General features: G+C 25.9%; 2 protein-coding genes and 1 long non-coding RNA gene across 6 annotated transcripts; 2 read left to right on the top strand and 1 right to left on the bottom strand.

Annotated features, from left to right (window-relative positions):
* Positions 1 to 58: 58 nt before the first annotated feature.
* On the bottom strand, positions 59 to 17,036 carry LOC114123854 (LHFPL tetraspan subfamily member 2 protein). 4 transcript variants are annotated; one of them, XM_027986987.2, is made up of 6 exons: positions 16,779 to 17,036; positions 12,132 to 12,243; positions 5,878 to 6,037; positions 5,305 to 5,598; positions 2,582 to 2,695; positions 59 to 1,439 (listed from the first exon to the last, which is right to left on the bottom strand). In XM_027986987.2, the coding sequence occupies exons 3-6, from the start codon at positions 6,026 to 6,028 to the stop codon at positions 1,297 to 1,299; spliced, it is 702 nt and encodes a 233-aa protein (XP_027842788.1). In that variant the 5' UTR covers positions 6,029 to 6,037; positions 12,132 to 12,243; positions 16,779 to 17,036; the 3' UTR covers positions 59 to 1,296. The 4 variants fall into 4 exon arrangements, with proteins under 4 accessions (XP_027842788.1, XP_027842786.1, XP_027842789.1 ...); XM_027986985.2 differs by having other exon boundaries at positions 12,132 to 12,226; XM_027986988.2 differs by lacking the exon at positions 12,132 to 12,243 and having other exon boundaries at positions 16,775 to 17,036.
* Positions 1,414 to 2,671, top strand: LOC126550825 (uncharacterized). Its single transcript, XR_007604857.1, has 2 exons — positions 1,414 to 1,493; positions 2,554 to 2,671. It is a non-coding gene; the product is annotated as an uncharacterized LOC126550825 (long non-coding RNA).
* LOC114123852 (protein NLRC3-like) lies at positions 13,108 to 27,824 on the top strand. Its single transcript, XM_027986982.2, has 9 exons — positions 13,108 to 13,270; positions 22,772 to 22,856; positions 24,015 to 24,161; positions 24,291 to 24,447; positions 25,311 to 25,481; positions 26,592 to 26,676; positions 27,307 to 27,441; positions 27,509 to 27,612; positions 27,682 to 27,824. Exons 1-9 carry the CDS (start codon positions 13,237 to 13,239, stop codon positions 27,766 to 27,768), a joined length of 1,005 nt encoding a protein of 334 aa, XP_027842783.2. The 5' UTR covers positions 13,108 to 13,236; the 3' UTR covers positions 27,769 to 27,824.
* The last annotated feature ends 166 nt before the right edge of the window (positions 27,825 to 27,990 follow it).

Below are 27,990 nucleotides of genomic sequence, written 5' to 3'. Positions count from 1 at the left end.
TGTCATAATATAATGTATTAAATAGGTATGTTGTTACTATGTAATAAAAGAAATAAAATATAAATAATATTATATATTACACATTTACACATTTATTCTATATGTACAAAAATATCGCCTGTAATTATTATAATTTCAATTTCTATATTTTTTCAAGATAATGATAATGATGTAGGTATGAGACCTGTTTTACTACTTATTTCTTACATCCCATCTATGACTATGAAGCTAGTTTTTCTGAATGACCATATTAAATATATATATTATTTGCATTTTTATTTTTAAACTTATTTTTGAAAAATTTGACATAATTTTAAATTATTTAAAAAATATTAGTTTTACTGTTTTTATTTAGTTTTATAAATTATGAAAATCAGAAAATTATTGTTTTTTTTTAAGAATATTCTTCGGTATATTTCTAAATTCTAGATGTATTAGAATCGACTTAACAACCAGTAATCAATTTGTTATTATTTATTAAAATTTAGATATTTTCTTGCGTATTTATCGACCCTTATAAAACTCTTATTTCGCTCATCAAAACTTTAAATATTTGTTAATTTAATAACTTATAAATAACACATTAGAAATTCGATTAATATTTAAAAAAAAAAAATTCTACAAATATGAAATTAAAAATATGTAATGTCATTTCTATAAGTCGCTAAAAAAAATATGATGAAAAATAGTAAAACATTATTTTTTAATTTTCAGGTCAAATAAATATATATTTTCAAGAACTGCCTAGTGCTCTAGTACTAAGTAAATTACTAAGATTTAAAAACAATGAATTTCATGTATTCAAAAAAATCACCTTGCCAATCATAGTTAAATACCTATTACGATAGTGTAGTAAATTAATATTATTTGAAATAAATAATGAACAATACCAAAATATAATGCGATTGTTAGCAACTGTAGAATTTTGAGACGATAGTCCGTATACACTTAGAATAGATCCAACATGGGTAGAACTTCGAATTCCTATCTAACTAAATGACGACATACCTACCTACTAAGCTACAAGAAATTGTATAAAATAATAAAGTGACACGATTAGATTAAATAAAAATATTAATAAAGCACATTAAAAATGAGTATACAATTATTTTTATAAATATGAAAAAATAAAAATACAAAATCGCTTATAAATATTTATCGTTTACACAATTTATAAGTTTTGAAGTAACAAAAGCATTAAGTAAATTTAATTATAACAATATAATTTACCTATTATAATTAAAATTTTTTATGTACATGTGCACGAAGTACGAAATAAACATTTATAAAATAACATTATAGTAAAAAGACAATATTTTCTCCTTGTTCAAGTTGAAGTGCTACTTTATCGCTAGACGTTGCTCGGTCCGCTGGCCCCGACAACATGGCAGTGGCGAAAGTGAGAACAATACCAAAAGCTGCAGTGTACAAACCTGATCCTACAAAATCACATAACAAAATATATTGTCTATACTCTATAATGAAACGAGAAGGTAAAAGTACAATAATTTATGAGGTATTTTCTATGCGTAGATTATGTTATTTTTAATTGTATATGATTATCATTGTTGCAGCAAAATATTGTTACACTACATATTAAAATATTATAGCAGCTAGAACAATTCCTCTAAAATTAAAATAATAATAATTTTCTAATGTTATAATTAACCAATAATGTGTAGGACTATTTTACTTCTCCCTTTAAAATTCAATAAAATCCCCACCCGTGAACTAGAAACACGAAAGCATAATATCTGAATTAAGTTTCAGTAATCTGGGATCCGGAAATGAAAACGTTGATAACAATTTTTTTTTTATTAATCAAAAGCATTACTGTGGGCTGTGGCAGTAATGCTGCCACGATGTTCTTGGCTCATGAAAGACTATGTTATTAATTAATGTCAGTTATTTGTATTTCATTATCGTTTGATCCTATTCGAAAGTCTAGTAGATGAGGTAGGTACACTAATCTGTAGGCGTACCTCGTCTTCGTGTACTCATCACAGATGATTTAGCTTAAAATATTACCTCCAACATCTGGACGGATTAAACGACAACGCACAGTATTTTTAATTTGAAAATTTCAAACTATGATGTCTAGGAAAACTGCAGAGACCATTGCGACTTGTAAATAATATGAATGTAAAAAGTAATTGTATTTTTTAGTTTTTACTCGCCGCTTTCAGCCGCGTACCAAGAAATACATTGAGAATAGTGACGTAAAATACAATTTCATTAAAAAAAAAGTACTCTCACCTATTTATTTAATAATAGTAGGTACACTAGGGTGACCATACGTCCTGTTTTAAATAAAATTGTCCCATTTTTCGTTGTATTTATGATGTATATAAGTAATAAATAGTGTATATTGTTTCATGTTTTGACTATTTATATAATATATTATTTTATATTGTGTTTATAATAATATTAAAACTTATAGGATAATTTTTCATAATAATTCGTTCACTATTTATTATGTGTTATTTTATTCTTGAATGTTTTGTTTTTTATAATTGTCTAGTAGTTTACATTTCTTATTAAACTGTATTATAGGTATATATAGGTTATATATGAAACATACCATTCGTACAATCCGCAGAAACAAAAGGCACGGATTGAGTTCCGCACAGCATCACAACGCGTTCCGAACCCCAACCAGCGGCGAAACAAATTACACCGATCAAATAAAGTAAAACTGAAAGATAAAAATAAATAATTCGTTACATTTGGTTATATATTTTTTATGCATATAGCTTATAGTCTATAACTACATTACATAAGGTGACCATACGTTCCGTTTTAAAAGGGCAGTGCTGTTTTCGGCTGACTGTCCCGTTATTATTTCCTAGAGAAAACTACATTAAAATGTCCCGCTTTCAGAAAGTGTGCTCTAAAAATAATAAAAATCATATTTTGATGAATAATTTTTATTTCCTATAACAATTCTTTATTTACCAATTTAACAATTAGATGTATCACAGGTAAAAATAAAGTGAGAATAAAAGATAAAAATGAATATTGCGGTGAATCATATTATATGACTATAATAGCCGCAATATCCAACATTCAGCGCGACAACACATTCGATTGTTTTCTCAGTGCAATTCTTTTTTCGTCCCGTTTCGAACTAAAACATATGGTCACCTTAACGTCCTTAACTATACAATGACTTTACTTTTATAAATTCTTATGAAATTACTTATATCGACCAACGTGTACGTAATGAGTACACTACTAATTACTATGCCTATTACCTATGCAGAATATTAATATATTTCATATCTATAGAAATATCATGTTAGTGTATAGGTACATTAATTTATATAATATTGTAAGGATTGTTTATTAATATTATACCAATATTATAATATACAAATGTAGACTACTCATGAGTCGTGGTAGTCCGTCACTTTTGTGGCAGTAGGTATAGGTATCCTGGAAACGAATTATAATTTTTAACTTATTTAAGTTTTATAATTAACTTAATTTTTAATTCCTCATTTACCTCCACGTTAACTTAAAAATAATTTAACATTTTTAATATTATCAATTCAATCAATTTCTTATATTTGTATTACTCAGAAATGTATTTTATTACAGTTCATAATTAAAATATTAGTGTGCAGAGTATAGAAAATATTATTAGAAAAAAATATAGGTGCTTAAGAAGAATTTTTTTTATTTATAGATAAAAACTGATTTATCATATTAAATAATTTCCAATAACACTATATACAGGCATTGATTATAAATACTAGTAGGTACTTTTAATGCTATTATTTTTTTAGTACCTATTTATAATCAATGATATAGTCTATAGAAGAAACATTAATCGCTTAAATAATTTGATTTAACCACGAGTCCATGAATTATATTCATAATATCTAATTATTGGCTATAATTTTATTAAGAACTTTAGAAGTTTTAATTCATAGTTTATTATTATAAATTATAATAATAGTTATAGTTGATTATAATTTATAATCACATAGATTAATGATTTCTACCTTTAACTTTTAAGATATAGGTACCATCAAACATGTACAGTTTTTTCATTTCCATTCATTTCACTGCTTTAGTATTATTATTAGTAGGTATTTAAATATTTCAAGAAACATATAGTCGGCGGCCACCAGGTTTAGTCAGGTAGAGGTCAAGTAACACCCGTTTGTCATCCCCACCGAGTCATCCCATTTATACCTATGCATGCCGTGACTTAGCACATTAATCGGCAGTCGATTGTTTCTTAACTTGAACAGAATTATCTATCGAGAATAATAAGTAATGTTAGTACTCACCAGTTGCTACGATCGATTATCTATACACTTTTGTTTTGTCATTATTTACTTATTTGCTAATTGATACTTCGTATTTACATTTTATTGTATATAAACATAAACAACTATCCACAGATTTCCAAGCATTTATTATTTTTAAATTAACTTAACTTATTAATTGAAGTTATAAGTTAAGTTAATTGTATTTGTCAACTTAACTTATGGTTCCTTCAAATAATGACTATTAATTTAATTTTTAACTTAATTGAACTGTACTGCATTAAAAATTGAATTAACTTGGCAAGCCTTATTGCCCTTATTGAAAAACGAGTACAGAAGACAAAAATATTTTTGTTTCATTTTTTATGAGAAGGAATTAAAACAAAAATATAAACTATCCATGAGGTAATTTTGATTCCTTATTTTATTTTTTACACTTTTACTCAACAGAATTAGACTTAATAAATAATATCAAATATAAAATAAATTGCAATTACTCGTAAAGTGGTAAGTACAAAATTACTAAAATTAAATCCTTATTATGACTAAGGCAAAAGTGATTTCTCGTTATTTATGAAAGGACTAGGAAGCATATGATGCAGAGAATAGTTATGACCATAAGGTGGAAAATGAGTAGGAACTAGGAATATGAAAAGAGTATGATTTCTGGGACTATAAGAAAAGACGAAATTTTAAGTTTGATAAAATATCATCAGGTGTATCTAAGGAGCTACATAGAAGATTCTATATGAACTTGGCGTTGATGTCAGAGCGACGATATGATAGTAGAGGTTAGAGGTACCAATATTTATAAATTATAATATTCTATTTCTTCAGAATATATAATCATATGTACTCCACCTGACGAGCCAGTAGAGATATTTAGAGTATAATTACAAGCAAAACACGAAAATTTATATTATACATATCAGGTGCCATTTGCCTATATGTATATATATATTATATGCAATACTTGCTAATTCAATGGTAATTAGATAATATATTATATTATATTGTTATTTATTACCGGCGAGTCCTTGTCCGGAACCAGCTATCCCAAATACGCTTTTCTTGCTTATCGATTGTTTGCAGAAGCTAACTACGGCCAAGGCAGACATTAAAAAGCTAACGAAAACGCCAGCAGACATCAACACCAAGCCAATCTTCCATACAAACGGGAACATCGCCGAATCCGTAGACAGTCCTTCGACGGCGAAAGAACCACAGTGCTGGTTACCGTTGATTTTCTTACACCGGTAGTAAATGCCCACAGACGGACGGCAGCGAACTTCATAGTACGGTGAGTCCACGGTGTTGTTCGCTGTAAAAGTGTAAGTACAAAATCCAACGGTTATTAATTGCATTTAAGTCGTGCACTAGTGCAGTATACAAGTGAATATTTATGAATGCACTTTTTGTAATATTTATTATAATTCATATTTTTTTTTAGTTTTTAAAATATGATAAAATGTAATAGTATAATATGAATTATACATGGACTTAAGGCATAGATTTTTTCAAGACCGTCCCTGCGGCTTGATATTGTGTTTAGATAAAATATTATTAAATACGACGTGAGTTTAAATTTGTATGGACTTACTTTCAGCGGACAGCAATTTGCTCGATAGACAGTTGTAATCAGTAGGTCCGATGAGCCATTTCGGCGAGTAAATTGCCGTGAATAGAGTAATGGTGGACACTATGCTCAAAGTGACCCACAGTAGACTTTTGGCGGTTAGAATGAAATACATCTTCTCTGCCTACATTCATAAACCAACAAATATATATGTATATTTTTATTTAATCAATTTAGTTGTTGTAACATTTTTAAAATCTAATTCACCTGTTAAAAGAATAGTTTTTCTATAAAAAATTAAAAATTATATTTTAGTGTATATTATACACTACCTAATAATGTTATAACACAAAATGCGAATAAATAACGTATGCATATATATTATAATATTATAGTAATTAGTGTTTAGTTCACTTAGTATATATCTCTGATATAGCAGATTATAAAGTGGATACCGCACGAACGTTGTACTGCCCATGTATGTGTATATATATTATCCTATCTTTATAGACGTGAACTGCAAACAAAGCACAATATACCGAGGTAAAGGGCCTGGGGTTATTTTACCAAATTAAAAACGTTAAAACCTTCGCGGGAACCACCGCCACGGCTATATTACACGCGTATAGGTGTATTATATATAACGGCTCTCGTTTGATTACTGCGGCGAAACATCCTTATTTTATAATACTACACATATAGTACATATAATATTGTATATAAATAATGTAGGAGGTACGCGTTGCACGAAACCGGCCCCTTCGCGATATAATAATAATATATATGGTCTACACGTGTTCGTGATGGTGCCAAAGTGACGTTTGCTATACGTAAATCGACTATAACAATTCATCGCGCATATTATAACTGTGAACGAATAAAATATTATAATAACAACAACGTTACATACGATGACGTTATAATGAAATATATCGTTAAGTCCGTTAATAGATAGGAAAAAAAAGGTTTTCATTGCTGGGCCGTCTGCGCCCATATTTGGGTATATTTGTATTGTATGGTGTGTGTGTGTGTACGAGTGACTCATGTGTACATTCTGTCGTATGTAATACTATATATTATTACCCTCTTTTTGCGTTTACCTCTATTCGTCTAAGTCACGGGCATGAGTTATCCCGACCCTGCGCGCGCTCATCAACCCTCGAAAAAAGAATTCCCCCGACGAGCGGTCGAGACAGTCTGCAGCGCGCACCGCCGACGACCCCGCACCTGGTTCAACTCCTGCATGACGGGTGATATGTACAAACCTCGCCAGAAAACCGACGGCAATGTAATAATAATAATTTAATTATATTACCTATGTATGGCTATGTGCGTATTTTGATATTGCCCGTCGCGTATATTGTCTTAAAATTTTGTCCGTGTCCGAAAACAACACCGGAACAAGGCGTGATCGGAATTTCCTTTTGACTTTATATTGCTATATAGTATATAGAAAGATACCTACAATATTATAGTTTATAATATTATATATATATTATACTGAGCGCGTGTCTATATACAATACGTGCATATTGTCGTTACTCGATCGTCTATTTTATATATATATTAATATATTACTATATATATGCCTGCACTGTGATTTCGTTATTAAAAGAATACGCACACATATATTATGTATATCTTAATATACAAGTATATAATAATATATTGGAGAGAGGTACTATCTATAGGCTACTCGGCACGAATAATAATTCGATATTATTCTGGACGGCATGTGGTGTGCGGCCGTGATTTGAAAGAGAAAAATGTACACCCGAATAAAAAAAGGAATTAAAAATGGCGTTTAAATATTCTCGGCGTAACAGGAGACCCTTAATGTGTTTTTTTTGTCCGTATTCTTAACCGACTATACATAATGAACGAACGAATATTAAAACCAGCTATACAATATTGACGTCTTAATTTACATCATCCGACCGGTATATCACAGCGCGTTGCAGCACTAACGCTAATATTACGTTAATATGATATTATTTTGTTATGTAGAAGACTCGGTAGCCAAACAACATTCGTTGATTTACTTGTCGAGTCGTTGAGTGTATCACACATTACGGTACAATACAACAAATACATGCAAGGTAATTCTTTTTAAGATAACCACCCATTTTCTTGAAGTATAATTGCAATTCAGAAATATAGGTGCTTATAATATTATAGGTATACCTATATTAATTTTTTAATTTTATGTTATCACTGCACAACAAATGAGTGGATTTTAAATATTTTAAATCTTAAAAAAACATATTATGTTTTGGAATATACAACTAAAAATGAACATTGTCATTCAATAAAGTAAAAAACTATAAAATTAATAGCGGCAATAATACATTTTTTCAAAACTAATTGATAAAATGGACGTGAACCATGCTTTATATTATCGATCTAAATCGAAAAACGCGTGACTATGAAACAGAGAAGCTTCATCTATAGTGTACCTAACCTTGTGTACCTACTTCTATATTTACCAAGGCTACACCAATATAAATAATATATTATTAAATATTTTTAATAATACCTACTAATGTCTTATACATATTTGTGAAAGTGAAATATTTTTATACTCTCTGTGTTATATGCAGTTCATACGCGTAAAAGTTAAGCACTACAGTGCCCGACACCTGTGGAATAAAGTGGATCGTGCTGTTCGCACTTCGCCGAATTAGTTCGTATACAGTGAATAATAGCGATCTCGCATAAAAATATAATTTGCTGCCTGTAGTGGTTATCTCAGATTCGTAAATCATAATTCCTAAGTATTATAATAGGTATACTAAATTATATTATAAAAAATGATGTATGAATTTACATTATACATATTATATACTATTCAGCCACAGTTTCCAATCGTTTTTTTCGGGAAAAAAAATAAAAGGAAATACGATATACAAGCAGGAATACGTAGGTGAAATGGAAGAGCGATGGGGTTAATTTTTCACTCAATATAATATGAGAAAAATGTATTTACAAATTGTTCGTTCGGAGTAATTTAATCATTTTTGTACATCAAAATGTATATATTATTATTATGGCGAATAAAACAACAGTTTAGAAAAAAATACGCGTCATAATATTTGTATGGCTGCGTGTAAAGCAGACAAAAAAAAAAACATAACACATACTATAATGCATTAGATAGGTAGGTGGTATGTATAACATGGTTATCGTTCTGAATCAGTGTTGATTGTTGAACACAATATTTCGTTATTATTCGTTACGTGGTACCCAAAGTGTCGACGTGAAAATAGAATTGATATATTTTAATATGTATACAAATATGATAAAAGTATAGATATATATTGTGTATTATACAAACACGTGACTTAAATACGCTATGAAATTATAGTTTATGCCACTGGACTCATCACTCATAGGATGGACTTTCTAATATTTATTTTATGAATGACAAATGATAACAAACCATAGCGCAAAAATAAAAGTAAAATATACATATTTTAAGTATAGATTTTAATCTACAAATTGTAATGCGATTATAATATGATTTATTGTATTAAAGTATTATACATAATTATTATTACGTTGATAAAATGTATTAGCTTTTAGCTATCCAATAGGCTATCTATGTCGTAAGTGATATAGAGATAAAATGTTACACAAATCTTATATGCATAAAGTAATTACCCATCTTCCTTTAAAATAAAATCGTCACAATGCAAATACGATATATTTAATATGAATTAAAATTGTGAAACTGTTAGTAGTTATTAAGTAATCTTAGGTACATAACTGCTTAATGTACCTAATAAGCAAGTTTGTCAAGTAGAATTACGTTGTAAAATCGTTCATTTTTCTAATTTGAAACTCCATAATTAACATAAATTATAATAAATTTATATTAACTCCCGAAATTATATGAGATGTACCTATAGGTGCTTAAATGTATGTAATTTAGGAATGTATAATTAAAACAAGAGTTAATTTTAGTGCATATAAACAATATGTGATTTTTAAATCGGGCTTTTCTATGTTGGTACCTACATAGTAATATTTTAAATTAAATTTATCAATTAATATTAACATTTAGTATGTTTTTGAAAATCCACTACGTTTAATTACAAGTGAATATTTTATTCTAGTTTAATACAATTTACGGGCACTGTGCAACTCTATAGTCTGCATACAGTTGTCCTGAGCAACCGGTTTGAAATTTAAAAAATCACATACTGCTGTATAAAATAAAAGTTAGTCAGCAGACAGACTAGAGAGAACGATGAAATAAGAAATCGAAATAGAAAATACTTGTCATTTCAGTTTAAAACATTTTATGTATGCCTTGCCTACTAACAAATATAGCTATAATTAAAAACAATGGTTACGAGTATATATTATAATAGTACCTATAGTTATAAAACTAAATTATATATAGTACCATCACACGCAATCCATTTAACTAATATCTAAATACTTTTTAAACTATTTTTAAAACTTTTTTTTAATTCATAATATATATTATACATGTTAACGGAGTTAACACGGTTTACATTATCATTGACAAGTTAAAATGTATCGTATTACATTTTAATTATCAAAATATCAATATATAAAATAAAATTTCAGAATAATATTTTTAAACAATAATAGTTTAATATAATTTTGTTTTAAATACAAATATCAATTGTTTTATGTCATATGTATATTACTGAAGTAAAAATGATTATTTTACCACACTACATTTTTAAGTAAATATATGTTCGGATTACTAAGGGTTTGCTGTATCAAATTACGATAGGTTTATCTGAAAAATATAAACTGTAAGCTATTACCGAGAATTCGAGACCACTCAGCTGTGACTGCAGCAGTGATCTCTATACTTACCTACAATTTAAATGCATATTTATTTTTTACCGCATAAAGGGTATTATATTTCTCAGACTATAATATATACGTAAAAATATTTATTAAGTATAATAATGATTAAAAACTCATTAGATATTTAGATGTAGATTATGTTATACCCCCTAATCTCCTAAGTACCAATTATAACTATGCATTATATAATTATGGTCATTTGATAATACATAGGTATTTATTATACAAACATCATATTATAAACCATTTTTTTGTTTAACTCGTATGACGGTTTTATTAATTTGTTAAATGCTAAAAATAAATTTTTTTAAGCGTCAGATTTTTTTTACTAATTTATTTTCTTAAATGAACTCAAACTTCACTCGAAAATGGGTGGTCTCAGACTTTTAATTATGCATATAGACGTTTAAAGTATCTAGCCTTGAATAGTATAGTAATATTAATATATTATCATACGTACCTACAAAAGAGTATTTTATTTTTATGTCCAATAAATTATTATAGGAAATAGGTAAATATATCTATAATTAACTTACTATATCTAATGCCTGGTGAAACTTTCTACTAACTATTTGCTAATGTTTTAGATTTAGAGTATAATATCATGCACACATTTACAGTGTAAAAAGAAATAAACATATTGAAGTAGCAGCTGTTCATTTTTATGTATACAACATATTCTTCATGCAAGTTATTTTAAGTCATTCTATTAGTCATTGTTAGTCTACTTAAATTTAATTAATGACAAATAAATAATGGGGAATATGGTATAAACTATAATAATATACATTTACAATTTCAACTAATTTGCAATCGTGTAATAAATTATTAAAAAAAGGGACAAAATTAATAATATTTACAATGTATCATTGTACCTTTAATATAATACATACTTAACTTATAATATTAATTTTGCTTCATAAACAAAATATATATATACTGTAAAAATGTATAACTAATACGAATAAAATATTAATTCAATACATTTTTCAATATTACATTATTTATGTAATATGTATTTATAGTTTATACTATATAGCCAAGTGGCCTGGTATAGAGATTAAATCTTTTGAAAGAATTTTAACTATTTAAAATACGTATTCTTTTACGCAAGGCTAATCCCAAATCCAAATTTGTATTATATATTTATTATAAAGCCATAGCCTATACTAAAATAATATTTAATTAAACCTTAACAATGATTTTCAATGAATTCAAATTATTTTTGTGTTGATTAGGTATCTATAATATTAATAGTACTAAACTAATTCAAATTATCTTCAAAATAAGTATTGAGGCATTAAAGGTAAACATATTATTATTTTAGTATAAACTTTGAATAATCGATAACTAAAATTTACTAAATCAAAAATAATGACAATTTTGATGATAATCTTTAAATCTCTAAAGCCCTAAAGGTATACCGTTACCTGCAGCGTCAAACAGCGGAACAGCACGAAGTTATGACGCCACGTCTAGACGTTTACTCAGATCGGTAGTTGACGCTTGACGCTGCATCCAGACACTGAAACGAAAATATACCTTAAAGGTACGTTTAGAAGTAAACAATTAATATACCTAAGGTTTCAATAATTAAATAAATTACAAGTTATGAGTTTATAACATTTGAAAATGCATTAGAAACTTTAAAAATTCTTCATGATTGATTTCAACGTCCATTACAAATAGCATTTACCATTGTAAAATATAAGATAATAGATATAAAACTATGTAACAAACATAATATAGCCAATATAGGTACTTAAATAATTTATATTGTTGGAACAGTTTTAAACAAATATTTTTCTAAATGAAACGTTTAACTAAACAATTTAGACTTAAGAGTATATTTTTAAATTATTACAGTATTCCCACGCGATAACAATATTATATTATACATTAATTAACATCAATGTACAAATAAACAAAATTTTTTAGTAATTAGCATTTACATCCATTCCATGTACAATCTACAAAGAATATTTTATAATATAATAGCATTAATATATTTTATACATTTGTATACAAATATTGTTTATGTAATTAAGTATATTATATTAAAATATATTCATGTTGGTATAACTTATAAATATATTAGATGTTAATATTTCAGTTAAAATATGTCCTTATTTTTTACAATAGATTAAGTATAAGCTAGATGCATAATAATGTTAACTGTTTTCATTTATACATTTTTTATTAGTAAGGTATAACTATAATATTATTACTATTATTACACTATAATTTTCCATGTGTAAATATTCAAAATATAATAATTTAAGATCAGTTTTGTTTTTCGAATAACATATGTTTATTATCAATCACTTTTAATGACACCTAGGTACTTCACATCTAGTTTTGACTTTATTGTTGACATTTACTCGTAATTACTAGGCAAATTGTTTGTGTTACGCTTTTAATGAGTATTTTTTGTATTTTTTGTATTAATAATTACAAATTGTTCAAACGTTAAAACATTATAATCTTGCAAATTTAAAATATTTATTGCCTCAGGCAACTATACATATTATAACGATGCCATCGACAGAATTACGAAGTTCATCAACAGGTAATAAGACTATAATAATTGTTCATGTATTTATATTTTGTACACATTAATTAATAATAATTATTAAATATCAAAAATATTTAAATACATTACAATTTTTGAAACAATTACGGTATCTAATTTATTTAATATTTGGTTCTTATTGTTTGATATTTTTTATCTTTTAGAAACAGACTTTATAACTGAACAGTTTATACTTCCTTCTAATTAAATCGTCTAGATAAAAAATAAAAAAATAAAAAAAATTTAATTTTAATTTATCAATTTATCATAGTATGATAATTTGGACATTAGTTGTATTTTATTGTGATTTGTTGTACCTAGTTATAAAATTCAAACTAATATTTATATACTTGAATTATAAGGAATAGGTACCTATGTCTTTTATTTTGTTTTGTATATTTACTGCTTATGCAATTTTATAATAAGTAGGTACAAACATACCTAAATAAAAAAAATGAAAAAATGAAAAACATACCTAAGGCTTAGTGAAAATAAGTGTTTTATTAGAAATAAAAGTATATTTAAGATCTTTCTAAATTTACAATTCAAAAAAAAAACCTAAAAAATAGACGATGATAAAAAAAAAATTTCTTAGTGTGTGATCGTGTCTTAGGAATACTATTTAGGAATACAGAGAGATGCAAGAATACTACGGTACAATGTGGATTACTATACACTACATGTATTTAGGGATTAGTACGATAGGCACTAGGGCACTTTTTACATTGAAAAAGTTGAGCCTTGCTAACATGAATAGAAGAGGATTACAAAATAAATAACAATGAGATAAACATAAAAATTATATTTACTCCGTAATATTTTATAATATACAATTCAAAAATAAAAAATGTATATAATAAATTATACGTTTAGTCATTATGAAATTTTCACAACTTAAACATAAAAACCATATTGATTTCTTTTAACGTGAACTACCCTCATAAAAAAAAAACATTTATATGTTGACATGTATACAAAATGCAGTCCTAAATCCTTTCATAAACTAAAAAATAAGGAAAATAATCAGTGTTTACCTATAAATAAACTATTATAAAAGGTTGACTGGAACAAACTTTTAAATAAATTAATATAATATTATGAATACTTAAGTGAGTTTAATACATTACAAGATGATTCGTCAAACATGATCAGCTTCCTTTTTTCGCTTAATATTTCATTTATTCAAATTTTGAATTTTTAAATCTCCAAGTATACCCAAAAGATATTTATTAAAACGTTTAGATTTTTATACTACATAATATAGAAAGTATTAATTATTATTTATTATGTTATAGGTAGAGTCCGGATTTGTATGTTTTTGCATATTTTTTCCTTTTCACTTTTTTATATTTTTGTTAATAATCTTCACGAATCATACTAATTGGAATTCACAAAATTTTTATTTTGCATATTTTTGCATATATGTCTATAAATGCATATTTGTTGCATATTTCAATGAATGCGCTTTCGCGAAAAAAATTTGGTCGGTATAACGTGGTATTAGCGAAACAGTTTTAACTGTCTTAATTTAAAATATGTATTATAATAAGTAAAATATTTTATAAACATTAGAAATAGTTGAGGTAATGCCATCGTATATAAAAAAATAGTGGATCTGCTGTAATCTAATCGTTATAATATCGTCGTTATCGATGTAATATATTTAATTTTATATTACCTATAATAGTTGTTATATATAGTTCAAATAACTATCAAGACCCAATTATTTAAGCTCTTTTAAATTTACTCCAATAACTTCAGTTGATTGTGAACAATCATTTTCGATGTACAAGCATTTATTAACAAATAGACGGCATAGTTTTACCAAAGGAAAACTTGAATATCATTTAATAATTAATTTTAACAATAAAGAATAAAAGCACATTTTGAGTTGTATATTTTATTTTATTTTTAAACAGTAATATTTATCTATTTATTTATACGTGTTCTTATTTATACATTCATATTTCATTATATTTTATTATCTTATATTTTTTTCATACTTAAGTAATAATTATTACAACTTTGAATTTTTAAATATAAATTTTATAAATGCATATTATATGGCATATTTTGATACTTTTTAGTGCATATAAATCCGGATTCTAGTTATAGGTAAATCATTTTTGCAAGCTACAAGTATAAAATGTTAATTGTTAAAAGGTTAATATAATTTTAGTTACATTTTAAAATCATCATAGCTCATTTATTTTCTAAACCTATTATCATGGAAATTATTCAATCGAATTTGGGCTATTCTATATAAACAATTTATTGTAAAAAATGAAGAATTTGAAAAATATAAGTTTATATTGCCAGTGGATACCTTTAAATCACATAAAAAAACCGAAAATTTAAGAATATAGTCTTTAATTAAGTATACTTAAAAATTCAAAAAATAATAATTCGAATAAATGCACAATTTAAGGAAAAAGGGGATTGACCATTGAGTGAGCGCTGAGTACTCTTCATAAATTACTCTGTACAATAGGATATATGTTAGTATTAATATTAAGTACCTATCTTAGTACATTCAAATTTGGTCAATAATCAGTAATACTCGGTATTTATTTTTGGTTTTGTTTATCATTTCGAATTTTAGTCACATAAGTTTATTATATATTTTATTTTAAATACACAATATGTTAAGGTCCACTGCGAATTGCGATTAACCAAATATGATACGAATAGGCTGAATACCATAATATTCTTAGTAATAACTTGAATGTTTTTTTAAATATTTAAAATTGGTAAACAAATATAACATATTTTATTCCCCTTAAATTATAATACTAGCTGTAATGAGTAGATATATTAAAACGTTTAAAGCCATTTAGGTTAATAAATTATAGGTCATAAAAAACTAATAAGTATCTAACTTGTTAAATTACTTTAATTAATTACCTATGTCTATTATTATCAAATACACTTGCTCTATCGACCGTCATTTACACAATAAAATACACATAATACATATATTATATTATTATTATTATTATTATTAATATTATGCACACATCTAAAGTCCGTTTTAATTTAATAATTACCTTTGATTAGTTTGATTCTAATGACTCACGTTAGTGATAAAAAAAACAACCACGTACAGATGATTTAACTGAATTTATATATTATATTATATTGTTCGTTTTTTTACACACTCGAAAACCATAATAATTATAACGTTAAACGTTTCCAGAATAAGCAGCACAACGGCAGTCCGTGGTCACCCAACTTAAATGTATTAGGTACCTACTGCATATCTGCTATTTAGTAAATTAAAAATATTACTGTAATTATAATCACAATAAATAATAATACTATATTTCAAATCGAATAATATACTACATAGTAACAATATATTAAAAATGTGTAACTGGTGCGTACTGAACTGTTTGAACTGTATATTACAATATTATATTGTGCATTTTTGAATAAGTAGGACTATTGGATGTACTTATGTACCTACGTACCTAATTAAAAATATTATTTATTTTTATTTACCTACCGCGAAACTGCAGCCGACGACCGTCTGTGGAACGAAACACTGTAATGCAGCCGATATTAAAATCGAATAATTAAATATCAATTTTACGACAAAACCCGCACTACGTTAACATTTATAATCACTTGTTATTACAAATATCACACAAACACGATAACCGAAAAACCACGATCGCTACAACTGCGGGTGTCCCGTGCACGCGACGTACCGACGACATGCCGTGCTCGCGCGTCGTGACCGAATGACTGGGTCCGGCTGTCTGGTCTGGGTCTGCTCGACGTGCGTGTGCATCGCCGGCCGCCGTCGTGAATATATAGTATAATAATATTATTATATCATACTCCGATAGTCGTATATTATAATATTATTATTATGAATGGGTTGATGGTTTCCGGTCACCGCCGGTGTACAATGTATTTGCAGTACATATACCTGTTATATATGTATATACATTACTGGAACGCTGTATGATTCATAGATATAATTTGAAAATGTTTAGAAACATTAATACAATTATTATTTTTTTTTTTACAACGATAGCATAGTTAACTGCGATGACGATTATAATATTATCCGAAGTCTTCAACTCTCCGAGCGTTTTTGTGTATTATACATGGGTACACATTTGTTTATAATTATAATCACCAAGCAAGTCATTAAAAAAAAAAAAAAAAAAACATTGCAGTAATAATATATATATATATAGTCATTGACACGTAGAAACTATTATCACAGATTATATTAAATATAATATATATTTTATATTTCATATAATCTGTGCTATTACTTAGGATAGATATAATAATACGGAAAAAATAGACAGATAAATTCAACACAAAAACAACTGAAAATTGTAAACAATATAAATGTAAAATAATTAAACTATTTATATATATATTTTTTTAAATTAATTCAAAAGTCTAAGCTTAACTTAAAAACATTGTGAGATAAAACAAAAAATATAGGACAGCCGACATTCTATTGGTATTTAAAAGAGCTATTGAAAAAAAATGAATATTGCCACAATTTATTTTAAATGTATGTATTGAAAACAAATCAAAATTATGTGTATCCTATTGTAGGCGATTCTGAATAAAATTAAATTTAAAAACTAATATAGTTGTACCATAATGACGGCCAATTATACATTATTAGTTTAATTATGGTGACCAGATTACACAATGCGTACTATACTGTAATACCCATTTTGCCCATATCATAGCTATGCCCATAGGTCATCTTCTATAAAAATTGTTTTTTTTGTCTGATTACTCTATTTATTTTTATTAATATTACCTACTTAAAAAACTAATTATTTGAAATTATAATGTTAACTTATTTGATGTGTGTCCTTATGATAAAAATTCTTTTAAACTTAAATATAAATATTTTATTTATTTTTTAAAGGTAAAAATGTTTACAAAGTGTAAAATTTGAATAAATAAGTACAAGAATTTGTTTATATATGTAGGAACATATTAAAAGATTACAAATTAAATCAACTATGTGCTATGTCGACCAATTTCACCAATTAGAATGCATTAGGCCGAACCATAAAATATAAATTAATACACAATTATAAAAAATCATAAACATGTATTGGGCCATAAATCATATTTTCAAAAAAAAAAGTGTACAATTGCATGTACCTACTTTTGTTCATGTACACTATTGTTAAGGACACTAGGACATGCATCAAAAAAAAGAACTGTCCTACAAAAAATAGTATGTCTGGTCAGTGGTCACTGGTCACCATAATTATAATACATTTATATTTTATTGAAAGAAGTGTGCAAACTTTACCAGAATATTATTACACATTTGTAATATAAACACATGAAACGATAAAAAAAGGAAGGGAAAAAAGATCGTTATTAAACCGTGTATAACCGTGTACTGCGACCATTAAATACGTCATTACACGTATTACTTATTATGTTTATAAGTTATGTAAAAAAAAACAACAACAAAAACAACTATGAACGAAAACAAAGATGTCGTTATAGACCGTAAAATTTGGAGACTTGCAGCAGGTGGTCAGAGCTCAGATAAATATACATGCATCAGTGCACTATACGTAGGTATACTATACCAAACGCGGTATATTCGTTTAAATAACATTAGAGTTGTAAAAAAATAATAAAAAAATAAAAACGTCTCGTTATAACACCTTAATTCTTTTCTCGGGAATTCCTTTTTTTTTTTGAACAGACACGCCGCATGTGCATGTATACACAATATACGGATATGTAAAATGACATCACCTGCTGCAGAGATGATCTATAAGGAAAAAATATATAATGATATTATATGTTCGTAGTAAAAAAGAAATTAAACGTTTTCCTCGTCCCCTTGACACACTGCTACTGTTGTATACCTACGCGCTCTGCAGACTCGCCAGACCCGGTCGGGGTAACATCTGTGCACAACTACGTATAATGTGTATAAAGAAAAAAAGGACCCCTTTTTTGTCCGACGACGGTCTACTCACTTTTTACTACATTTAATATTGTACAAGGGATCGCTTCTATATAATTTACGCCCTATATGACGAATAAGCGTACGCATTGCGTACTGTAGGGCCATATAATATAATGGTTATATACATCGTGTTTGTTGTTTTGCTTTACCCATGTGGAATATAAATCTCCGTCATCGCCTTATAAATAACTCGGTTAACGGCGCGATCCTATATTATGTATACATACGATCATATACAAGTGTGTACAACGTATAGAATGTTGTCGCCCTACGATAAATATTAAACCGAACTGTTTATGTGGAACCCAGATGAGCGATAATAATAATATGAGGGTAATGGGATAAAAATTAAAACAGACAACCGAGCTGAGAAATAATAATAATTAATAATCATCCTGACGCAGCGTACCTATACTGATGGCAAGTATAACTAACACATAGACAGTTTCTTCGGTAACTGAAATCTATCACGATTAAGGTCAACGAATATGCTTTAAGTTAATTATACAGCCATCCTCCTTAAATAAGTGATAAACCATATTATACATTTTTGAGTGCATATGCATGCGTATGTTAACGTAGTACGCCTGTAAGTTGTCAGTATACAGTCAGTACATATATTATACGTAGTATAATATATTAAACAGATTCTTGTCATAATTTTACTAAGCTTTTTTTTATCACTTCAACACTAATTCCTCCATAGTTCATATGCATAATATAATGTGTACCGTACCTATTATTATTTTGTGTAATACTAGGAGTATTATATAACTCTCAGCTGCTCTGCTAGCTATTTGATCACCAACTTCCCTTCAATTTAATTTTTGTGAGTGTAGACTTAATAACAATAATAAAAAGAAATTGAATGAATAAAAATATTACAAAAATTATATAAATTATTAGGTGACATTTATTGACATTTTAAATAAAAATAATATACACTTTTCTGTAAAACCTCATCAAATATATAATGTTTTCAATTTCAATTTCAATTCCCACACGATTTTTACACCGTGGTGATACAAATATATTGTTATAAATTCAGATATTATATTTAAAGTATTTAAGATTTAAAATTTTTTTTAATATCTTAATATTCAAGCTCACTTGTTTGTTTGTTCCTTTAATTTTTTTATCGTGATACTCTATGCGTTTTCGTTTATTATTTTACCTGATTGTTTTGGTATTGCTATTTTTTCATAATACACGCTCTTTATTATCTGATATCTGAAACTTTTTTCTATTTATCTTAAAATATACAAAAAAAACTCTAATATTTTTGTTGAATCTGAATGGATTATTATTTTATGTAATTATTAAAAAAATTTTTTTTGTATAATAAAGATATATTTTTAATAATTCCTGTGTGGCTATGCTAGCTACTATAGGCAGTATAATTATTTACTACCCAATTAAATTATACATTTATAAAACCAAGTTATATGTGTTCAATATTTGTTGTTTTATACATAGAATAAATATTATTTTCATTTTTCAAATTTTATAAATACCTACCTATTTTGAATATTGAATATTAAATAAATTGTTCTATTATATTATGTAGATAAATGCATTAATATTATAAATTTATAATGTTATGTATAACTTAGAATTTTAGATAAATAAGGACGAAACAAGTGTTAAATATATATTTTGACATCATTATATAATTAGGAAGCTATCAAAAATTAATTATTATTAATTTATTGATATCAAAACAGGTTTATGTGTTTTAAATACAAATTTAAATAACAATGTAGCATGTAAAAATGTAGTAGGTATATATTTTAGTTATTGAAAATTTTGTTTCTGTAGTTTAAATATCTATAATAATTAATAGAACTTGTAGACTTTAAGTTTTGAGGTTTAACTGTTTAATATAAGTATAAATTTATGTCTTTATATATATATAATGAAAGGTACATAACTAACAATAGAATATTTATATAATATTTTTATTACTGATGATAAGTAAAATATAGACTTAAATAAAGTTTTAATAAATATTATTTATCATTTTTTCTAAAAACATTTACTAGTAGGTATACAAAATATGATTTAAGTATAGGATATTTATCTTTCGACTATGCATTTTATTATTTGATTTAGATTTTTTGATAAAAATTATAATTTTTTTATTAAATTTCATAATTTATGCAGTAGGTACCTAATAATATATTTATATTATGTGTTGGTAAGATCTTAAGTGTATATACTATGTAATACTTATAAGAATGGGCGATATCTATATATGGTTACATTATTAAATGAGTTGAAGTATTTGGACACGCCTGGTCAAAAACTTAGGTACTTCAAACAAAATAAAACGTACTTTGTGTAAAGGTAGGTACCTATAGAATTTTGTAGTAAAATAAGAAAATGAATGAAACACAATAGCTATATAGGGTTTATGGTTGATGTACCTATATTATTATGTTAATTCTTTAGATTGTTATACTTTATGTACTAACTTTAATTATCGTTTACAAATCTATACATATGCGGTGTGTGGGTTTATGAATTGTGGATAATAAACAAAACTCACTTGGTACTCGTAAGAAAAATATTCTTTATATTATATAGTGCTTTACTATTTTATAATAAAATATGATTATAATTCACAAATACATCACTCATGGTTAGGTTCAAAATAAATAGATCGGCGTAATATTTTTTTAAAGCCTTAAAGGTTTAAATATTTTATTTGTGCGTTATTCAAGTGACACAACACACATTTATCATCCTTAATCTGTTAAAATTTAATATTACATATTTAATATAAAGAACAAGTTTTATACTTATTTCGGTAGTTATTGAGTATAATAATTGGTATACTTAAAGTTTAAACCTAATGCAATTTAATAATATGTATGTACGAGTAGCCAGTAGGTATGTGTTTTTTTAATTTACTTTACTATTTATAAAATTGTTTAGTACCTATGTACTATGTACCTAATATTATACTATTATAAGTATTAATAAATTATTATATTTAATATAAAATATAATTTATTATACATATACTTAATATACTATATTGGCCATTGAGTATCATATTGGTAATATTTTTATCAACACATATTAGGTATATAATATTATGTCTTTATAGAACAATTTTTTTTTACAAATATTTATTTATTTATAAACTTCCTATTATTATATAAATAGATAAATTAAATAATTTTCTTTCCAACCGTTTATTGAAGACAAAAGTTTAAATCTAATTAAGATTACTTAGGTACAAAGAAGGAGGAACAATTTTTAAAATCACTAGGTAGGTACATAATAATTAAGGATAATAAATACATACAAATAATACCTATATAAATAATAATTTTAATAATTATGGAGAATCATCATATTAGGTACTAGAGATTAAATGTAATTTTAAACATTTTAATTATAATACACCTATTTTTTTTTTTTTTTTTTATTAATAGCTTTTAGTATGTAACTATAATAGCTCAACAAATAATACACCTATTATTATACTGTTATTTATTGAAAACTAGGAAAGAAAATTGAAAGCAAAATGAAGCTTTATAACAATATGCATTGGTATGAACAGGAATTATCAAAAACTATTACTAAACTCAGGTATTATTATTTATGTTTGAAAAATAAATTGTATTAAATCAATCAATTATCATAATAGAATGTATAATACTATAATGTAGAGGTAAAAAATCTAAACCGCATACTACAAGTTGCAATACGTTATAGATGTATATAGATAACTGGTACCTGCCTTCCTTTTTAGTTTTAATCATTTTTTCTTGTATAAAAAATGTGCTTAATAGAATAGAACTACATAGTACTACTTACTGATTAAAATTATTATTATAATTTATTTATAGTCACAATTAATGTGCTTAAATGAATAAAATGAATAAAATGTCACTAACCCCTAACATATTAATACATCCATTGTATAGGCCCTATAGGGGTGACAAGAGATGCAACATACGAACTGAGCTCTAAGAAGACACGGGGGAGGGGATGGCAAGAATCATTTTTGAAATACATCGCTGTAGGATAACTGAATTACACTTTTAAACTTATAACAATTCCTTCTTATTAATATAATAATGTAGCCCGATGTAGGTAGCCGCATGTGCAAGACTGAAGATGATTTAAAAGCTTTACCTGGTACTTACCTATTCAAGAAAATTACCAAAGTAAAGATTGAACGGACTAATTTTCTTTTTCGAAAAATTTGATTCTAGTTACAGCTTTGCAATTTGCAGGTCGTTCAGATATAAATATAATTATAAATATACACATTTCTAACATTGACCCTCGTTTTTAAAAAAAAAAATGTGTACCTAGTTATTTAGTGTAATACTTGAATAAGGTTTTTCCCCATGACTTTGAACTAAACATTTTAACAGTTCCATTATTATAAATTCTTCCGCTCCCTAAAATCAATTTAGGGTTTAACTTATATCCATGATCCTATAATTTACACTTCTATTGAGTCCTACCTAATTATTATCACAAATGCAATGTATTAGTACAGCGGTTCCAAAACTGTGCACCGCAAACATTTCATAAGGGCACCACAGTCTACGGCTTATAATAAATAATTTAAAATGTATAGAATTTTTTGTTCCGTGTTTCATGGTATTTACAGCAGGGCACCGCAAAAAAAAGTTTGGGAACCGCTGTATTAGTATAAATCAATGTATAATAGTATACCTGTATGTATCAGTTAAAATAATATTAAATTAACGTAGATTATGTATTCATTCACAGCTTAACTTATTTCGAAGTTAACCAAGAAATATTGAACAATTTGAGCAACTATCTGAAAATGGAAGAATGTCTTGTTCATGAACTAGTACTTGATAGAATTAATCTGTCAAATTTAAATTATTTATGCTGTTTAACACCAGATATCAAGTACCTATCTATACCTACTTAAAGTTTAAACCACATTTATTTATTTATTGCTTACATTTTTTTTATATGTCTACCCATGTTTTGGGCGCCTACCAATCTATATTATAAATTATTCTAATTATATTTAAGAGTGAAAAAATTATGGTTGAGATTTTGTCAACTTAAAGATAAAGGAGTTAACTATCTTTTGGATATTTTGGATGAAACAAGTGGAAAAACACAATTGAATTCATTGTACTTAGATTGCAATGGTATAACATGTGAAGGAGCAAAAAAAATAGCACAGGTGCATCGTAATAAACTTATAACTATACATAGGTATTATCAGATAAATTATTATTATTATATGTATATCAATAATATTTATAAATTTATAATATATTATAATATGTAGATTAGTATACAGGGGCGGATGGGTAAGAAACTTTGGCCCGGAAAAATACTTAAGTATCAGCTCACTTATTGAATTTAGCCAACATCTATTATTATTAATTTTGTTTAAACATAACCACACAATTTTTTTAAAAATAATTTGTGAAGATAATCGTGTACTATTAAGTTCTATCAATAGTATCTGCATATAATAGCATTGATTACAAATAGTTAGTACTTATAATCAATGAAATAATATTATATAGCAGGATGATATAATTTATAATTTATTCCGAAAATATTGCATTTTTTAATATATTATTAGTTTTTAATAATAAAAATAGTTTATATTTATACCATATTGTATCAATCTATAACTTTTTTTTTATAATTAACATTCAATAACATCTTTCTGTATATACTAGTGACCAACTCAACACCTAATTTACAACAGAGTGGTACCTACTCACTTATCAATATTTTTGTTAGTTTTACATTTTTCCTAATAATTTAAAACAAATAATATAGTACCTAGTTATTTAAGTCGTTTATTTTACTTAAATGACATTAATAATATTATAATAAGTATTTTATATTTAATAATAATAAAAAAAAAACTATTTTATTTTTGTATTATTGAAATCGCATGTTACAATACCTGTCACCTCGTATAACACTTTACCTCATTACAAACTCAGGCATAAAGGTTATATGTATACTAATAGTAATTATTAACATACGCCTACCTATCTTATAATAATAAAAAATATCTCTTAGATTTTAAGAACAAACAGAACATTAAAATCACTTTCCTTGGCTAGAAATTTGATTAAGGATGAAGGTGCATTTGCTTTAATGAGTGTTTTGTCAAAATTTCAACTCAATAGTGATGAAATTGATTGGAAATCTACGCAAGAACAAAAAAGCAATAGGATTTTAGAATATTTGGTATGTTTTTAATAGTATTTACATATTAAATAGTGGAACTTCCATTTAACAAAATATTTATGTGAACCATAACCAAATTGATGTATTTTTATTTAATCATTTTTTGTTATCACTTATCATTTATCAACGATACTTTTTAATATGGTAGGTTTACGTTTACAATAGTTCTACAGTATATTGATGAAAATATTAGTAACAGTGAAAAGTTTCTGTTACCTATTTTTCCTTTGGAACTTAAAATTTACTTATTTAAAAAAAAATATCAGTGGATATTTCATATTAGGTACCTACAAATTATCTAGGTTAGGGAATTTTAAACTCAACAAATTAAATCAACATCTTTAATTATACATATAATGTGTTTATAATTGTAAGAAGCTAAAAAAAATGTATATTTTAGTTTGAAGAAAAATTAAAAGTTCTTGATAAATGTATTTAAAAAAATAAAATAAATATTTTTAAATAATAAAATTATTTAATTACTAACTGCCACTCGCGTGCTCCGTCCCCATGCATAGTTGTTTGAAAATTGTGGAGATGTTTCTTTGTCTTATAGTTATTTCGATCATAAAATGCTTTAAAGTGTATATACCTTATACCTATGCAAAATAATAATAATTTAAGATGTTTATTATAGCACCTATATATAAATTCAATTTATGTAAATACCGATTTTTTTGTAAATTTGTAATTTTTTTTAAAAATATTTCACGTTTTTTAATACATATTTTGCCAAAATTAATAACATAAATACTTCCATATTTTGACTTTTTTATTAAACAAAAATTATGTTCCCTTATTAAAATAAATGAAATAAAGATACACAGTATACTGTTACTATTGGAACATGTAGATATGTTTCATTTTCACACCAAATAGTTTGTTTGGATACAAATAACATATTTCTATAAAAATCTGAAAATTTCAAAATATTGGTCATGTACTCCAATAATAGTGGTACTTAAACCTCCAGTAAACCGTCAAGTATAACAGTAAGAAATTTTGTGACGATATGTTGAATGGTGTGGATTTGTATGCAAGACAAAAAATCAGGACTTGATTTTATAGTAACTATAGATTTAAATCACTTAAAAACAAAATTTGTTTTAGATGGATATTCTAGCTCAAAAATTAAAAGAAAAAAATAGTCCATCAAATGATAGTATTAACTGTGCTGGGTTAACATCAATTGAATGTAAGAAATTAATAAGATATTACTAATTTTATCACTTATAATCTTGTCATTTAAATTTATTATAATTTATAATAAACCAATAATAATGACCTAAATCTTTTAATGAAAAAAACATTGTATTTTAAAAATTAAGAAGTTTTCAATTTTAAGAAATATTTATCATTTTTTCAAGTAAAAAAATGGAATATATATATCAAGATCTGTCTAGCATCACTGGTAAATAACCAGTGGTGAAGCTAGACAACTTTTTTTTGGGTAGACCCGATATTTTGATGTAATAATGATTATAAATAAATATTTTTATTAAATAAAAAACATAATATAAAATATTCATTTTTGGAGAAAAGTGGGTAGGCCCAGGCCTACACCACTGTAAATAATACTTGATTTTTTTCCAAAACAGTCTCTTTCTTGATAACTTTGTACCAGAATTATTTAATTATAATTATTATTATTTGTTAACAGAATTCAATAATGAAACAATAACATTTTTTACTAGATTTAATAGATATTGTTAAAATTCATAACAATCTACTACCAGGAAATCTTTAAAATAGCTATATATTTAATATTTATAGTACTATGTATAGTTAACATATTAAATACCTAATACATTTTTATTCATTTTAGTGGCTAGTCTCAAACAAAGAGCTGAAAATATGATTTTTCCACACACACACCCATATTTAACAGGTCAATTATTAAAAAGTGAATTGAATTATCATAGTCCAGGAAATTTTAAAATTGAATACTTAAATATTTCATGTATTCCACATCATGACCTGTATAAAAAAAAAACACTGGAATGATTATTAAATATTTTATTTTATAGACAACCGATTTAGCTCAAACATTTTAAGTGTCATAGAGCAAATATTTCATTATCAACAAAAAGTGTGTATGGCTAAAGAAGGACTAAGAAATATAAAAATTGAAGTAAAATAATTATTGTCTTTCAAGTTTTAATGTAATTAAATTAAATTAATTTTCATTTATAATTTTAAGGGGTTTGATAAGAAGCAAATAGAAAGGATAAACAAACTAATTGAAGGAAAGCTACGTTTAGATAACAGGAGTAAAAAATTTCGCTGATTGCATATATATGTCATGTTATTACATTTAATAAATCTTATCTTAATGGTATTTAATTATAATAGTTACTATATGCAACTAAAGGATTTATATCACAAAAAATTAGTATTCTTATTTTCACAATTATAAGATTTATAATTTAAAATATAACATAATTTACAATTATATAATAATGATACCCTAGATCCTAGAGTATAGGAACATTACATATTATAGAACAAC

The sequence above is a fragment of the Aphis gossypii genome, chromosome 1 (genome assembly GCF_020184175.1).
Source record: "Aphis gossypii isolate Hap1 chromosome 1, ASM2018417v2, whole genome shotgun sequence".
Classification (NCBI taxonomy): domain Eukaryota; kingdom Metazoa; phylum Arthropoda; class Insecta; order Hemiptera; family Aphididae; genus Aphis; species Aphis gossypii.
This window is presented reverse-complemented; position numbering and strand designations above follow the sequence as displayed.

What these genes read in the sequence shown, in the direction of transcription:
- LOC114123854 (XM_027986988.2), bottom strand. Translation starts at nt 6,028, where the DNA reads ATGTATTTCATTCTAACCGCCAAAAGTCTACTGTGGGTCACTTTGAGC. An exon ending in CAAATTGCTGTCCGCTGAAA is followed by an intron (nt 5,599 to 5,877) that starts GTAAGTCCATAC and finishes ACACTTTTACAG; the next exon opens with CGAACAACACCGTGGACTCA. An exon ending in TTCTGCGGATTGTACGAATG is followed by an intron (nt 1,440 to 2,581) that starts GTATGTTTCATA and finishes GTGATTTTGTAG; the next exon opens with GATCAGGTTTGTACACTGCA.
- LOC114123852 (XM_027986982.2), top strand. Translation starts at nt 13,237, where the DNA reads ATGCCATCGACAGAATTACGAAGTTCATCAACAG. An exon ending in AAAACTATTACTAAACTCAG is followed by an intron (nt 22,857 to 24,014) that starts GTATTATTATTT and finishes ATTCATTCACAG; the next exon opens with CTTAACTTATTTCGAAGTTA. An exon ending in TGAATACTTAAATATTTCAT is followed by an intron (nt 27,442 to 27,508) that starts GTATTCCACATC and finishes TTTATTTTATAG; the next exon opens with ACAACCGATTTAGCTCAAAC.